The 15,648-nt window shown below is 40.1% G+C and overlaps 1 protein-coding gene across 1 annotated transcript; it reads left to right on the forward strand.

The window, feature by feature from the left end:
- Positions 1-8,378: 8,378 nt before the first annotated feature.
- On the forward strand, positions 8,379-15,313 carry spag7 (sperm associated antigen 7). The gene is made up of 7 exons (XM_030069496.1): positions 8,379-8,502; positions 10,167-10,234; positions 10,390-10,478; positions 10,755-10,839; positions 10,955-11,044; positions 12,707-12,863; positions 13,610-15,313. Exons 1-7 carry the CDS (start codon positions 8,418-8,420, stop codon positions 13,723-13,725), a joined length of 690 nt encoding a protein of 229 aa, XP_029925356.1. The 5' UTR covers positions 8,379-8,417; the 3' UTR covers positions 13,726-15,313.
- Positions 15,314-15,648: the final 335 nt, after the last annotated feature.

Here is a 15,648-nt window from a genome sequence, read left to right on the forward strand (position 1 = left end):
TTAAAGATCTGCTCCGTATTTTTTTTAAAACTGTCATCATATTAGTCATGCCGGCTTTCACTTATTTTGGTATAGTACATTCCACCTGCAAAAATCACAGAAATCTCCCTCAGAGTGGAATGCATCTAAGCCTCTGACTAGCAAGTGAAAGTCATCTACCTAATATTTTTACTGAAGTGTTCATCACAGCATCAGTGAGTCAGTAACCTGCTTTCACTCCAGCTGTGAGTCAAAGGTGACCCCATTACCTTCAGGGGAAACAGTAGGTCATGGCTGACTGATGTAACTATAGCTGGATTTTTTTCTTCTTCTCACTTTTGTAGGAAGTTGGAACCCTCTGACTACTTTTCTTGCATCACAGGAAAGAAAAATAGCATCTCACCTAGTCACCTTTCCTGTGGCTTCATCCTCCCAATAAAAGTGCAGATCTGAGTCAGATAAAAAAAAAAAAAATCTCACTTGGGTCTGTGTACCAACAGTACAGTAGCTGATTGGTTTGATAGGTGGATTGATACATAGGCTAGAAGGCCTGGGAGAAAAACATTCAAATGTATAATATACACAATAGATATGGACAATCTAATAAAAAACTATAAATGTTCTGCAAACTGTGCTGGTTAAAATGCTCAGGTTTTATTTTTGTTCATTCAGTTCTATGTTTGGCATTGAGTTAATAGTGCTGCTGTTGGACTGGACTGCATTTTATTAATTTATATTCTGTCCCCCCTTATGTATATAAATAGGAAGGACAAAAAATTAGAAACACCTCTCAATATAATACAGTCCAGCACAGGACTTCAGCAAACTACAGCCTCAATGATAAACATATAAATAAATTTACACATTCTCCACAGTGTCAGCAAAAACTGAACATTATAAACTTTCTCAAAAGGTGGAATTTACGGCAGAGCTGTTGCACTGAACTACATTAGACTGTACAGGTGGGCCTAATAAAGTGGACACTGAGTGTATAATGTCATTAAACAACACGAAAGCTGCTTTACTCACAGTAACTATGAGACTGACTTTATAGACTGACACACGGTGTAGGGAAAGCTATAAGCACTGGCATCATCAAATTTCATTTTACACTTCTATACCCAGAGAGAGACAGTGAGGTCTATATGTAACACACAGGTAATGCTTTGACTCACTATCTTGGGTGTGAAAAGACAATAATTGAGGTATAGGTGCCGATTGTCATCTTCAATTTGATGTTCCTTCCTACAAAAGCAGCGCCTCCAGCTTCGCAGCTCATTTTGACAACTCCTGAAATTTCTAGATTTCTTTCAAGATGAGGAAGTGGAAGCTGCAGATGCTCGTTCCCGATCAGACACAGTCACGTACCGCAGCCAGAGCAGCAGCAAAGAGATAAACTGCTCCTTCTGTTGGCGTTTTTCTCTGTCAGGTTGTAAGTTTGAAAGACACACTGCCATCTAGTGTGAGAAAGAGCATTTTATTTTATTCAGAGTGAACACAATGACAAAAATTATACAGCAGGCTTCACACTGCTTCTCAAAGCTGAGGAAGAAGGAAATAAACTTTTTTTTTTCTGTAAGGTCATTTGCTGCTTGTGCAATATGAAGATAAATAGAGTTTTAGTCAGTGTATGGCAGTGTGGATCCTATAGACAGATAGATAGATCTATGGACTATCAGAAAAGTCAGAAAACATCTAAAAGTGATTGGTAATTACTTATAACCAACATGATCCCAGGTGATAAAAGACAAACAAAACATAAAGAAGCACATGACATTCAATATAAAGAGACTAAACAATACAATCCCGAGATCCAAAAGGACACCACCACAATTTAAAAAAATAAATAAATAAAAAAAAAAACTCCCACACCAAAAAGAGAGAGTTAAAATAACAATGCATGTTCATTATAGAGTTGATTATAAATCAGTTAGCCCTTGTCAGTGTGAGCTGTGGTAGGTGCCATAGGGTCAGTTCAGTTCAGGGGCTCAGATATTTCTGGGCTTTTGAGTGAAAATCAAGCAGACGGCCAGTTCAGGAATGTTTTCAGTGATAGTATACGACTATAATACGGGTGAGTGTGTGACTTTGTGAAGCCAAGCGTTGGCTCTGCAGTCGATGGCAGCTGTGAGGTGCTTTTCATGTGAACTGTTCAGTATTTAACTCGATGTTTCTGTTGATGAGTCACTCTCCAGTCCACTGAAGAACTGAAGCAGAGGACTCCTGAAGCACAAAGCGTGTTATTCGTGTACAGCCTGCAGTGCTTAGTGTTTTTTTGTTTTTTTTTTACCATTACATTATGTCATCGCAGCTCCTTTGAGCTTTAAAACCAAGAATGTATAGCCTCTTTAAAACATTTTTTTTTTTTTTTTTTTTTTTGTGGAGTGGCGTGGGTGTATGGTACGTTATCCAAAAAAATACCCCTGCTATTTTCCTCTGTGTTTCAAGCTGCAGCTTTGAGCTCTGTCTGCTTTGCTGTGATATAACTGTGAAGATAGAAAGCCTCATGTAAACAGATTTGTGGGGGTTTACTCCATTGTCGTTCTGTCACGCTGCGCTGTCTGAATAGTACAAAGATTCAACCCAGACGACAATGCAGCACACAATGCGGTGGCCCATGTTTACAGATAGCATCCATGCCTTTAACACCTACTGGCCCAGGCTGGTCATCCACCATCTTCAGATCCTGGTTGGGCTGCCCTTCCATCACAACATTAAGTAACCAAAATAATGTTTAAATGTTAACACACTGATGTAGTTGGTTAGCAGAATATTTGGCCTTTCATATCTATTTGTGTGGATGCTTTATGGATCATCCTGATAGACTCACTGAGCTGTTTTTTGTTTTGTGGCAACTATAATCTACCGAAAAACCACAAAGTTCACCAGTAAATGTCTATGAGAGTTAAAAATATCAGCACTGGCCAACAAAGTGACAATGGATTTGCTTTGCAGCCGTGACGTGGTTTGGACTGTGCCGAACAATGTTGTCCAGACATAGACAGCACGGTGAGATAACATAAACACAGACAAGAGACATAACACTTCATTCACAAAAGCTCCATTCCATCACAGCTATTTGGGTCAGTCACTTGACCATCATTGTCTCCTATCGGTGCGCAGTGCTGAGCAAAAGCATGCCACACTGAACTCAGACTGCTTTGCATGCTATTATTTCCAGAAGGTCAACCCAAGTGGGTGATGGGCTTCAGGCTGAAGTGCTTACACCATACATCAGATGTTTTTCAGACGTAGAACAGAGAGCGTTGCATCACCTTACACACAGCATCGGTCAAATGAACTTTGGATGGCACAGTTCAGAATGGCAGTAAAATGTAAACAGCTACAAAACACACACCGATGAAAGATCAGACTTTGTTTTTATGCTTTTATTGGCAGCAATTCATTCCAGTGAGCAGATGTGGAGAAGTTATTAAATGGAGAGTACAGGGCAACATCACACGTCACACAGCGTTTTAAGCAACATTAATAGATGAATGAACAGAATGTCAGCAGCAAATACACCTGATTTTTTTTTAATAGCTGTTAATGCACCAGGCCCACTACAGACACTTTTTTTTCAGATTTTCATATTCAGATTCCACAGCATGTCAGAAATCCAAGATACTGCAGCTATTGATCGAGCATGACGTTCTCCATATGGTTTATCCAGAAGAAACGCTCCGTCAATTACCAAGTCCCACGGTCCCAGCCAGCTAGACTTCAGCAGTCTGCCTCCTTCGTTCAGCTCTGTCACAGGTAAGCTCGTCAGCCCTCATGCTGCGACATCCTGCAGGCGTCTTCAGATGATTGGCAACTGCTAAAACCTTACAGCGCAGCACCTGGAAACGAGCACAGTGCAACGTAAGTGTTGCTTTCATCAGACAATTAAAATTTCTTCAGCTCAAACTATCCTTTTCAGTTCCACGCCTTCTGAGCAAAAGAGATGCAAAGGCAGATTTCACCTTTGTTATGGGCAGTTCTTCTATCTTAGTGAGCCTACCTGTATCTTCGTGGACAACCATGGTGGCCAACAATGTATTCTTGAGCATGGCAGAACCGTCTGCAGAGTCCTCTATACCCACATGTCCAGTATTGCATATCTGCATCATTGCCTGTGGAGAAGAGCAAAATCATTACAAGTAGGAATGTGGACTTCTTGTTACTTACATGTCATCGAAAGGCTGACATGAATCTAAAGGCTGCAGTGCAATTAATCTCAAATGTGCTTCTCCCATTTCACTGCAAAGACTTTTTTGGAAGTAAACAAAACCACTTGTGGTGTGAGAGAACTGTCAGCTGATGGTTATGATTGTTTTTTTTTATGCCTCCTCAAAGCTTGTGAACATAGTGTAGTTTGCCATACTAGGATTTGCATCACCACACACAGTTGAGAAAACGGGTGTATCTGTTGCTTACCCTCCCCAGCCGAGAGCATCAGGAGAATCACAAGGAAGGCCAAGCTCAGTCCCTTCATGTTTTGGTACCAATAAGTTCTCAGACAGTGCTGTTGCCAGGGCTGATGCTGCATTTATACAGCATTTCAACCACGGGGGAGGAGTCCGACGTGCTCTGTCCAAATCACAATAACAATAACAATATCTGTGAGTGATGCGAGTCTGAGGGCTCAAAGTCATCAGCGTCACCGGCTTGCTCTGTCTGCCACAACAGCCACAACCCCTTGAGAAGGAATAATACTGCAATCAGTTGTGCTGCATGTGCAAAATAAAATGTTAGTGTTCAACACGCCCTGTGAATTCACTGATACCAGGAAAGAGATGCTGTACATGGTCTCCATGCTGCTCAATATCACAAAATCCAAACGAGGAAGGGAGGCTACTGACGTACCTTACAAAACTGATTTGTACTTACATAAACCCCTGTCGCTGGACAGTGGCAAAGTGAGTCAAGAGAAGAGTGATATTGAACCCTAAAGGACTCCTTTAAATAAATGAGGCCTCCCTGTTGGCTTTACAATCACAGGTGAAACTCCGACTTATCTGCTTGATTTAGACACAGTAAGCAGTACAATTATCTGGCTGTCCTGCTGTGTTTTCAGTGCTGCCCTCTCTGCGTCCACTGCTCTGCCCACGTCTGAATATGGCAGTAGTTCGTGTGATAGTGCTGATGCTGTCAAACTACAATAAAACTGCACAAAACACACTGCTCTGATGACGCAGGGATGATTGTTAACCAAACAAACACCAGTCGTGCACACATACACATGGACGTGCAAACTGGGCCCTCTAGTGCCAGTGTTAAGACAAGCATTTGCAGGTTGAGTTGCTTATTTATTCTCTCTCTCTCTCTCTCTCTCTCTCTCTCTCTCTCTCTCTTTCTCTTACTCTCTTCATCTGCTGGAATTAGACTTGTGTGAAAGGTAAAATGCAATGAATTAATACAAGAAAAAGAAATACAAAAGCACACATGCAATCAGTTCACATGAAATCTGCGTGTAAAAAAATAAAGCAAACAACGAGAGACTGTTTCCACTGAAGACACTGAGACGAAACACACTGAACTGCAGTGAAACACACACTAAAAAACACTGCTCTGAGAACGGCATGCACTGTGCTTAATTCAAGCAGCGATATAAATCTGAAAGGGGCTGCAAGTGGGACACAACGATCAGAAATCGTTATTACAATTTCATGCCTAAAAAGAAGACAGAGTCCTCCTTATCCGATTAATCTTTCAAAATAAGGAACAAATGAGAAGCCTCGCCTTGCCCTGGTTGAGCAAGATTGTTTTCATTTCATTTTCATTTGAACTTTTTTTTTTTTTTCTTAAATCCATCTCATCAGCACGAAACAGCAGGAATCCTAACTGATCACACCAGGCAATGTTTTCCTATTTTTGTCATTCCCACAACAGCAAAAAGATTCTGGTCTCATGGTAAAAAAAAAAAAAAAAAAAAAAAAAAAATGCCATCCCCAGTTATATTGAATTATGATAAGTTAAATATATTTTTTCTTTCTTTCTTTCTTTCTTTCTTTCTTTTCTTTTTTTTTTTTTAAGCCTTTTGGTACCAGTGTTGTACTTAATTGACAGCTGATTTTACATGTAGCCTGGCTCACTCTGTCAGCCTCCTCCATTAAAAGATTATTTTCAACCATTGGTTTTCCAATTGGCTGCATGTGCTTTGGTTCATGGACCATTCTTCATTATTATGATAAACCAAGTCATGTTTCAGTTCTCGACACACTCAAAACATGAAGGAAGAAGAAAACATGAACATTCCCTATTTAACCAAAAGCGCTCACTCTTTCTTTAGTCTCTTGAATCATCACTCTTGGAGATAATCAGACATCATCATGAGTTTAGAAATTAGAATGAGGCAGCGGACTTAAAATTGTCACACTGATACATCCCAGGTGACAAGGCAGTATTTTTTTTATGCAGAAGTACTGTACTGCCTTCCTGTCAGCCAATGTCAAAAAGAGGTATATAAAAAAAAAAAGTGTCAGTCTAAACACAACAATTTAATTGGAGTAAATCCAGTGCAGCTACAGGGTCTCAGTTATTCTGGACTGGCATGGTCTGTTGTTAATTCAGGAACAGCCTGGCCTTGTCAACGTGAGTGTGCAGATTATTGGCATGATGGAATCTGAATTGTTGGTACTGGATTTTTTCACTTTTCAAATAATTACTTCTCACCACCAGCAAGTGTATTTATATAGCACCTTATTATACACAGGCAAAATATAAGCTGAAAAAAATCAAAGTATAAAATAAGATAAATGAAAGTAAAGACAGTTTACAAGATTTAAAAATGCCTTTTTAATTGGTTTCCTCCCCAGTTCATCTAAAGTGAAGAGTTCATTGTCACACTGAAATTTTATTTCATGGAGGGATTTTGTACGAGTGCTGACTACACCTTACTTGGCCATGTGTGTGTAGCGACAGTGTAAAACACAGAATCTGACTGAGATTCAGCTCTAAGGCAAAATGTCAACATGAAGATAACCCCTGTAGGCGCTCCTCACACAGGGGCCTGAATTTATGGCACATCAAGCTTTCATCACCATACTGGGTTTGAATAAGAATGTGATGATCAAGAAAGACAAGTCCTCATAAACAGTTATGGCCAAATAAAATAAAATAAAATAAAATAAAAATGACTGGACAAGCAAGAGAGCAGGGGGTATGTTTTGAAAAATATGTTTTATATGTTTTGTGCTGTTTTGTTCCTCTTTAGTGTGTCCATCTGTCCATCTGTTGATTTAGAGCTTGGAGAAAAAAGAAAATGGACATTTTTACCTCACTGCAACAACAATTCTACAATTCTACAAGTGCCAAATATTTCCCTTACTCTTCCTTACCAGATTGACATCATTGTGAGTTTGATTTTGTGAGCTTATTCCAAGGTTTGATGCACGAAATACCATAAATTAAGTGCTCATAGCCTGCATTAACAGCCTGCATAGATGTACACTATTTAACTATTTACTTGAACATTCCACCCAGGATTTGCACGGAACTTGGTAGAGCAGCTTTCTCTTATTTTGCACCATGGTCATGGAATAATCTTCAGAACACATTACAGCTTAATGATTTGGTTTCCCTGGGAGAGTTCAAAGCTCTGATAAAAAAAAACTGTGTTACTGAAGAGTGCAATTGCTATTCCTAAGCTGGATTTTGTTGTATGTGTCTGTTGTGCCTTTGTCTGTTCTTAACGTGTTTTATTTTAGAACTTTTGCAACTCTGTAATGGTGTGCTCTTCTTGGCCAGGTCTCCCTCGAAAAAGAGATTTTAATCTCAAGGGATTTCCTGGTTAAATAAAGGTTAAATAAATAAAATAAATAAATAAAATTGACTGTGCAATAATTTATACCTGTAGGACAACAGTTCAACAGTGCAATATCCCTAGGTTTCCTTTTTTTTTTTTTTTTTTTTTTTTTTACATATGCTCAGTTTCATATGTCTGTATTTATTGTTGTAATATTCTGAAGGATTAATGCACATATTTAGACATAATGCACATAATGCACATTGTTTTTTTTTTTTTTTTTTTACAACTACGATTAATGGACAAGTAGGATTAATGCAGGATTAATGCAATATTTTTACACAATGCATGTTTTTTGTGCAAACGAATTTTTATACAATGCATTTGTTTTTTTGCAGGCACATACATATATATATATATATATATATTTTTATATAAAGAGTTGCTGGATACAGGTGCTGGACGAAAAGATAATCAGTCCCTTTTGTGTTTCTGTATCATGTAAGAAATTGTTTCCTGATCTGTGTGGGTTTTTTTAACAGTGCCATAACAGTGCGCACTCCGCCGCACAAGGGGGCGCTACTTTCACCTCGGCATAAACACACTGCGAAGAAAAGCGTCGCGTCCGCCTGCTGGTCTGCGCATGCGCACTCCGTCCTGTCGAAGCCCGTATACACCAACCGCGACGGCTCTGCTCTATCATTCCAAGATGGCGGACCTCCTCGGTTCAATCCTAAACTCGATGGAGAAACCTCCAACGGTCGGCGACCAGGAAAGCCGACGAAAGGCCCGAGGTACAAACCTTCCGTATCGCCTAAACGACAGCTCCTTTCGCGTTATTTTGAATCTGTCGAAACGTTTACGGTGGCGGTATTAGCGATATTTCAAAGGACAGACGGAGAGGACATTTCCGACGCGCTCATTGGCCGGTCGAGCTGTCAATCAAGCGCTGCGCCGCGGCTCGTACCGCCTTAAAGGAACATGCGGCTGCTGCGGGCCCAGGGCCGTGACGTCACACAGCCTGGAACGCACACACGCACGCACGCACGCACGCACGCACACACACACACACACACACACACACACACACACACACACACACACACACACACACACACCGCAAAATAAGAGTTTTATCAGCTGGATGTAAACTAGATAGATAGATAGATAGATAGATACTTTATTCATCTCGCAGGAAATTCGCAAAACAATTTAAACAGAAGTATTAACAATTTAAACAGCAGTGGAAAATAACCTAACCACAGACAAAATGATGATATAACCTTCCATATGCTTTGCCTCAGAGATCTAAAGCTTATTTCTTCTTATTCTTGTTCAGTGTTCCCTTTTAGCTTTGGCTGATAAATACTGTATACAATTACCACAGAACTAAAAAAAAAAAAAAAAAAAAAAAGCACAGCTGTTAAGTATGGCTGGGAGATCTGTTTATTTCTCGATTCGATATTACCGCGATACTCGGGTGCCGATTCTTAAGCGTTGATATGTTATAATTGGCCTGATTTATTGCGATTTTTATGTTTTGAATTGTCCGCTAGTTTGTGGTTGTAAAGTTTCATGATCTTAAAAGTCACTATAGGCGTATACGTTGATGCCAAGTGTCAAATCAGTGGCCTCACTACAATGAAATGGCTACTATGGGGGCTAACATCATCACACATGAATAAAATGTCTCATTGGATCCATAAGAGTCTCAGCTTTCCAGTCAAACCCAATTTGTGCAACTTCAAGCCTGTTTAGGCCCCAGGATGCAGAAATACTCCATTTTAGAATAAGTGAAAATGGCACGTTTGTCCTACTGCATGCAAAAACCTGCATGCTTTGTGGTCCAAACTGCATGGGATTAGCATAAAGTGGGCTTGTCTGCAAAGTGGGGAGCCCATTTTCATCCAGATATCTATTTAAACAGGCTTGGATGATGTTTGCTCTGAGACAATCCTGAGCCACAGCCAGGGCAAATTTGAGCTATTTCACATATCGACTGATACCGATGGTGTGCTCTTATTATCGCGCATATTATTAGTGTTTAGAAGTAGGTTACTGTGCTTTGGAAGTGTCACAGTTGTCAACAGTGAAGGCTTTTGTCTAATAAGAATCTCTTCTCTGTCCTTTGACCTCCATTGTATATTATATATTAGCTCTCTGTATTATCCAGTCACAGCTCCACAGATCTGCTCTTGCAGCAAGGGTTAAGATCGACTGTTTACTTGTTTTGAAGTGATAACCACAAGATAAACCGAGGTTCAATCCATTCCAGTATGGAATATGAGCCACTCCTTACTTCCACCCTGATTAAAATTGGAAATGTACTTTGGGTGTTGCAGGTTTGTCTTGTTTGAATGGCTTGCTCTTTACAGTGTAGGCTACACCTGTTGTACATGTTTAATCATTACAAGTAAATGGAAGTAAACAAAGTCCTACATCATTTCTGTCTTTTAAGAGCAAGCAGCAAGGTTCAAGAAGATGCAGGAAGACGAGAAGAGGAAGAAAGCAGAGTTCAGGAAAAAGGTGAGATATCATTTATTGTGCATGGCTTTGTCTCTCCTTATACATTGTGAATTTAGTTTTGGCACAGAGCTCTTGTGGCCTCACTTGGCCAATGTTTTGTGTTATTATCACATGTAAATATACTGAGGCTCTGGCTTGCCTTGTCTCTTGTTTAGATGGAGAAAGAGGTGTCGGATTTCATCCAAGACAGCGCACAACAGAAGAGAAAGTACAATCCTATGGGGAAGATTGAGCGGAGTATATTGTGAGTATCATCAGTGTGCAGTATAGTGGTGCTGTGTAGGTGGAAGTACCAATGTCAAGCACACGAGAATGCACCAGAAACGGTGCCAGAATCTCACTATTGCGACTGTATTAAGAGGAAATAATGACTTAGCAAAGTGTGTAAAAGCAGAGTCGCACGTCACTACAGTATTAAAAAAATACGTGAAGAGGCATTGTTTGACTGGAATCTTGACCTGAAATCTTTGTCACATACTAACACGACCTTTCTGAAACCCTTCCTCCTTGCCTTATAAAGGCATGATGTTGCAGAAGTGGCCGGGCTCATATCTTTTTCTTTCGGGGAGGATGAGGAGAGCCGTTACGTCATGCTGTTCAAGAAGGTCTGAATCATTTGTTTTAATGTAGTTACACCTTGTATCAGCGGACAGTTAAATGCAGTCTTGCTGTCATATGTCCAGCCTCAATGTGATCATGTTTCGTCGTGTACTGTGGCAGGAGTTTGCTCCGTCGGATGAGGAACTGGAAGCCTATCGCAAAGGAGAGGAGTGGGATCCACAGTTGGCAGAGCAACGGCGCAGACTGAGAGTAAGACTGGACTCCACTCTGTGTAGCACAACTAAGCACTTTGACTTACTGCCTGTCACCAAACCCTCTAATTACATTTTGTTGTTCACTTAAGTTGAGGTTTTGAAATGGGCTTACGCAACAGTGTTGGATGATTGAAGTAAAAACCCACCTGAAAAAAAAAAAAAAACAGCTATTGGCAATGCAGTGTGTATTCCCCTTTGCTCTATGGTGGTACATTTTTCTTATTCCTGTGAATAAGTTGCCAAATGCAGATGGCACAATGATGCATTAAGATATTTCCAATTTGATAGCAGAAACTTTTTCAGTCATTTAAAGCATCAGCAATAACCAACGTCAGTGTCAGAATTGAGCAGAAATTACTTGTTCTAGACCCATAATTTGCACCAATCTTCAATAATCATACAGTGAGAAATCCATCATAGCAGAGGCAGTGGTAGCAATTTCTCCCTTGAGAGTAGTTTCAATAGTCCATGATGCAGTGCAGTGACAAGACCTATTGCATTTTGAGCAAGCAGTGTAACTTTTGCTACTTTTCGACATTAAAAAGTTTTGCTCCAGTACTGCCATTGCTATCACTTTGCTCTCTCCTCCTACACGAACAGCTCACAGCTGAGCACTGTCAGCTGTGAGTCTGCTGGTCCTTCTGTAGGGGTGGGCAGAAGTTGCTCTTTGAAATGTAGAAAATCACAAACTGAAGTTAAAGCAGACTGTGCAATTTTAGGGAAGCTGATGATGCAGAACAGTTTATTTGAGCCCTTTTCCACTGCAATGGCACCAAACCTTTTGGCACTTTTTGGCACTAAAAAACAGGAACTATAGATGTTCCATTCACCAGTCCAGTTCCAGAGCCAATTATTATTTTTTTTTTTGGTTTCTGCCCGACATTTGGGACTCACATGAACCAGCAGGACTATGAGGGCTCAATGCTGATTGGTTACATATTTCTGCATTACTGAAGTGACTGATGTTTAGAGCCAATTGCCTCCATGTTTAAATTCATGTGGTGGAGTCGTTTTGTCGTTAGCGGTCGAGCATTTGAAGAAGCCAAGTGGAGATGAATACAGCAACAAGTTCTCTGCTCTCATTTTTATTTGGTCAGACAACAAGGTTCAAAAGGAGCTTGAAGGAGTCATAAGTTCATTCCATGGAGTTTATCAAACACTTGGAGACATGTAATTTTTTTTTTTTCACAAATTTATTAGGCCACATTATACACAGTGCAACAAACATGTTTCTCCAGTTTTTATTGCATTATGTGTAATGCTGCCTAATAAATTTGTGAAGAAACCAATTTGCATGCCTCCAAGTGTTCAATGAATTCCACGGGCTGAACTGATTTCTGCATACATCAGCACTTGCTAGGTATGCACTGCTCTGCACGGAGTGGCTTTTCCATGTGAACAGCTGCTTTGCACAGTCTTGTCACTTGCTGTGATGACACCAATCTTGTTTTTCTGTCATCACAACAATTGTCCGTTTTTCCAGATCTCAGTTGAAAGACAAGTGATAACTTGAACCGGACCAAGTGCCAGTTCCTGTTTGCTTGCATTTGGGCTGGTTCTTTTTTCATGCCGTGCCGTGGAAAAGGACCCTTGGTGTCTGAGGGCATCTTGTCTCACACTCTCTTGTTCTCTTGCTCTGCCTCCCTCCTCACTTCAGGAACAGGCTGCGCTGGAGGAAGCAGCAGCCAGTCAGTCAGAGAAGTCCGATGCATGTCCCAACTCCAACTACCGAGACAAATACAGTCACCTCATCGGCACATCAGCTGCAAAGGACGCAGCGCACACACTAGAGGCCAACCGCGCCTATGGTTGTGGTGAGTGTGTGAGGATGTTTGAGATGAGCTGTCACTCACAGGAACACTGAGTCACTTACAGGGCTCGTGTGCTCAGGAAAAGCTAGAAGAGCCAGTAAATGTGAAATACAGCTTCCCAGCCCTGGACAATTTTTGAAAAATATAATTTTCTACAATTTTTAGAAAAGGCATGGAGATCTGACTAAAGCAGCATCAACTCTAAAATATTGATTGACTATTAAAAATATCCATATAATCAAAGGTGGAACCACTGTGGTGGCACTCTAGGATTTCTTCTGTGTGTTTTCAGGCTTCATTTTGTCTGTCTGGTGAAGGACGTTTGTGTGGGGAAGCATTAAGATGGCACTCACAGGAAAAAAAAAAAAAAAAAAACCTCTACAAAACAGGAGATGGAGCTGCCAGAATGCGTGCAAATAAAAGGATTTATTTGGGTACTAAACAGACTTAAAAGTCCCCTTAATTATTTACAAAGGCAAGAAGAAAAGGCTTTGGAAAAGAACAAAAAAACTCACACAGAGACAGTCTGTTTTGCACCCCAAGTAAATCCTTTAACTTGCATATGTTGAAAATTGCTGATTTTACCTATGCCAGTAAATGCTATCCACATTTTTGGCCAAACCAATTTAGATTTTTTTTTTTTTTTTTTTTTAGCTTGGACTGGATTTGAAAAGCTTATCCTCATAATATCCATTGTTCTTTTTTTCCTCCCTTCATGTCCTCGTTACATCGGCGATTTACCCTCCCAGTGCCTGTGGCCAACAAGAGGGACACCCGCTCCATAGAGGAAGCCATGAATGAAATCAGAGCTAAGAAGCGGCAGAAGCGAGAGGACGACACAGGGGCAGGCGCCAGCAGTTCCTGAGTCCCTCCTGTCACTTTCTGTGTGTGCGTGTGTGTGTGTGTACGTGTGGCTGGCTCTGTGTGTGTGTGTGTGTGTGTGTCTGTCAGTCTATCCACGTAATGTAACATTTGTAAAGAGCATACAAGAAGGCCATCTGAAAATTGTTTGTACAGTCTAATGCTACAGTGCTGTACTGCAGCGTCTTACAGTTAAGACATTTAACTTATATAATTGGTGTTGAAGCTCATATGCGTACCCTCCTCTTACTTAGACTGTGCTTTGGGTCTTTTTTCCTCCAAATTTTGAAACTAGAGCCATGAGCATCTTGTATAATTATTCTCTCAGTAGGACGCTACTTTCTAGGCATGCATGAGGCGAGTTGAGGGTTTCCTTCTCAAAGTCCCAAATATCTGTTGTCGTTTGTGACCTGCAATCTGCTGTTCTCTGCGGTCATTTTACCTGCTGGCCCAGTGGTGGAGGAAACTTGTGAGGCTGCTAAAAGCTTCCAAAAGTCTTTTTCCCAGGAAGCTAACATGATAATTTCAGCTTTGCCTATTTAAGCTCTATCAAATACCATATGTCATATGTTTCTCACGTATATGAGTAGACCATTTAACAGGACAAAAACATATTTTTTAGAATGGGGCTTGAGGCTGGTGCACTTCCAATGTTTACCACAGGCAACTCAAATACATGTTTTGAAAAAAATCAAGAATTTTTAGGATATCTGAGGAAATTTGAACATTTGGAATTTCACTGAGACTTTATATCTTCATACAAAGTTTTTTGAGGACATTTCTTGAAATTGGTCGATCAATGGTGTATATGCTGAGGCACATACACCATCATCAGTACCCTCTATGGTTGAAAATGATTGGCATTTGTTAATTTTGGGCATTGGCCAGGCTGACACTATTAAAACGCTCTGCCCTTTGGCTTCTATCAATTTTGGAAAGAAATGTTTCAGGTTTGGGTTTCCAGGCCCAAACTGAGCCTGTTACCTCGAGTGAAAACTTTCAAAGGCTTTTCAGAACCTGGCCATTGTTTTTTATTTTTTTTTTTTTTTTTTTGAAGGGAAATTCAAGCACCATCTATTGACTAGATTGAGTGTTTTTATCTTCTCTAAGTAGCTTGTTTGAAAACTTACAAGCATGTCAGTCATCTGATAGATAGTTCATCTATCATAAGAGGGATACTGTTTTTTTAAAAAAACAAAAACTATTTTGTATATTTTAACTCTGTGATTAGGCCTGTAAGTTTCTTATGCAACTGCACTATGACTTAATCTGTTACTCTTAAGTAAATGCTGTATTACAGAGCCACACTAATGGCTTATAATAGGAGTCAGAGTGCGCACATGTTGGACTCGCTGATGTTGATGCTGTCATGTTGTTTTTTATTTCATGTCTCCATTTGTGCTGTCTAAAAGCAACAGTTTGTCGGCATCTTGATGTCTTTTTTTTTTTTTTTTGGCGTGGGTGCACTGTTTTATCCCCCATGCACATGTGTATTAATAAACGGAGAAGTGTGTAAAGCCTCGGGCTATAGGTTGCCTACATTCATGTATAGCCTAATCTGTGCAATATTAAAGTGTTAAAATCTTACCTTATTTAGTTGCTGCAGTGTCCCAAAAGCACATGAATTCCTACACAAAAGTCACTGTGTATCTAGAAAATGTATCTGTCATATCTTACCATACTCTATTTATTTTTCTTGAGGTGCAAATCATAATCATTCTTGATCAAAACAAACCTATAATACTTCTTCATTTTTAAAAGATCATTTACCATACAGGCCACAGATATCACAGCAAAACTATGAGTTAGTAGGAGACCATACGAGGATACATACAGACACACCACAGAGGATACAGAACTCGTAAGTGTGTTAGACGTCAAAACACATTATTGACTTGGTCTATGACAGACACATTATACTGTAAAC

The sequence above is a fragment of the Myripristis murdjan genome, chromosome 14 (genome assembly GCF_902150065.1).
Source record: "Myripristis murdjan chromosome 14, fMyrMur1.1, whole genome shotgun sequence".
Lineage (NCBI taxonomy): Eukaryota > Metazoa > Chordata > Actinopteri > Holocentriformes > Holocentridae > Myripristis > Myripristis murdjan.

Excerpts from the sequence above, each read along its gene's own strand:
- spag7 (XM_030069496.1), top strand. The coding sequence starts at position 8,418 with ATGGCGGACCTCCTCGGTTCAATCCTAAACTCGATGGAGAAACCTCCA. Across the intron at positions 8,503-10,166 it reads AAGCCGACGAAAGGCCCGAG|AGCAAGCAGCAAGGTTCAAG; the intron begins GTACAAACCTTC and ends CTGTCTTTTAAG. Across the intron at positions 10,840-10,954 it reads ACGTCATGCTGTTCAAGAAG|GAGTTTGCTCCGTCGGATGA; the intron begins GTCTGAATCATT and ends GTACTGTGGCAG.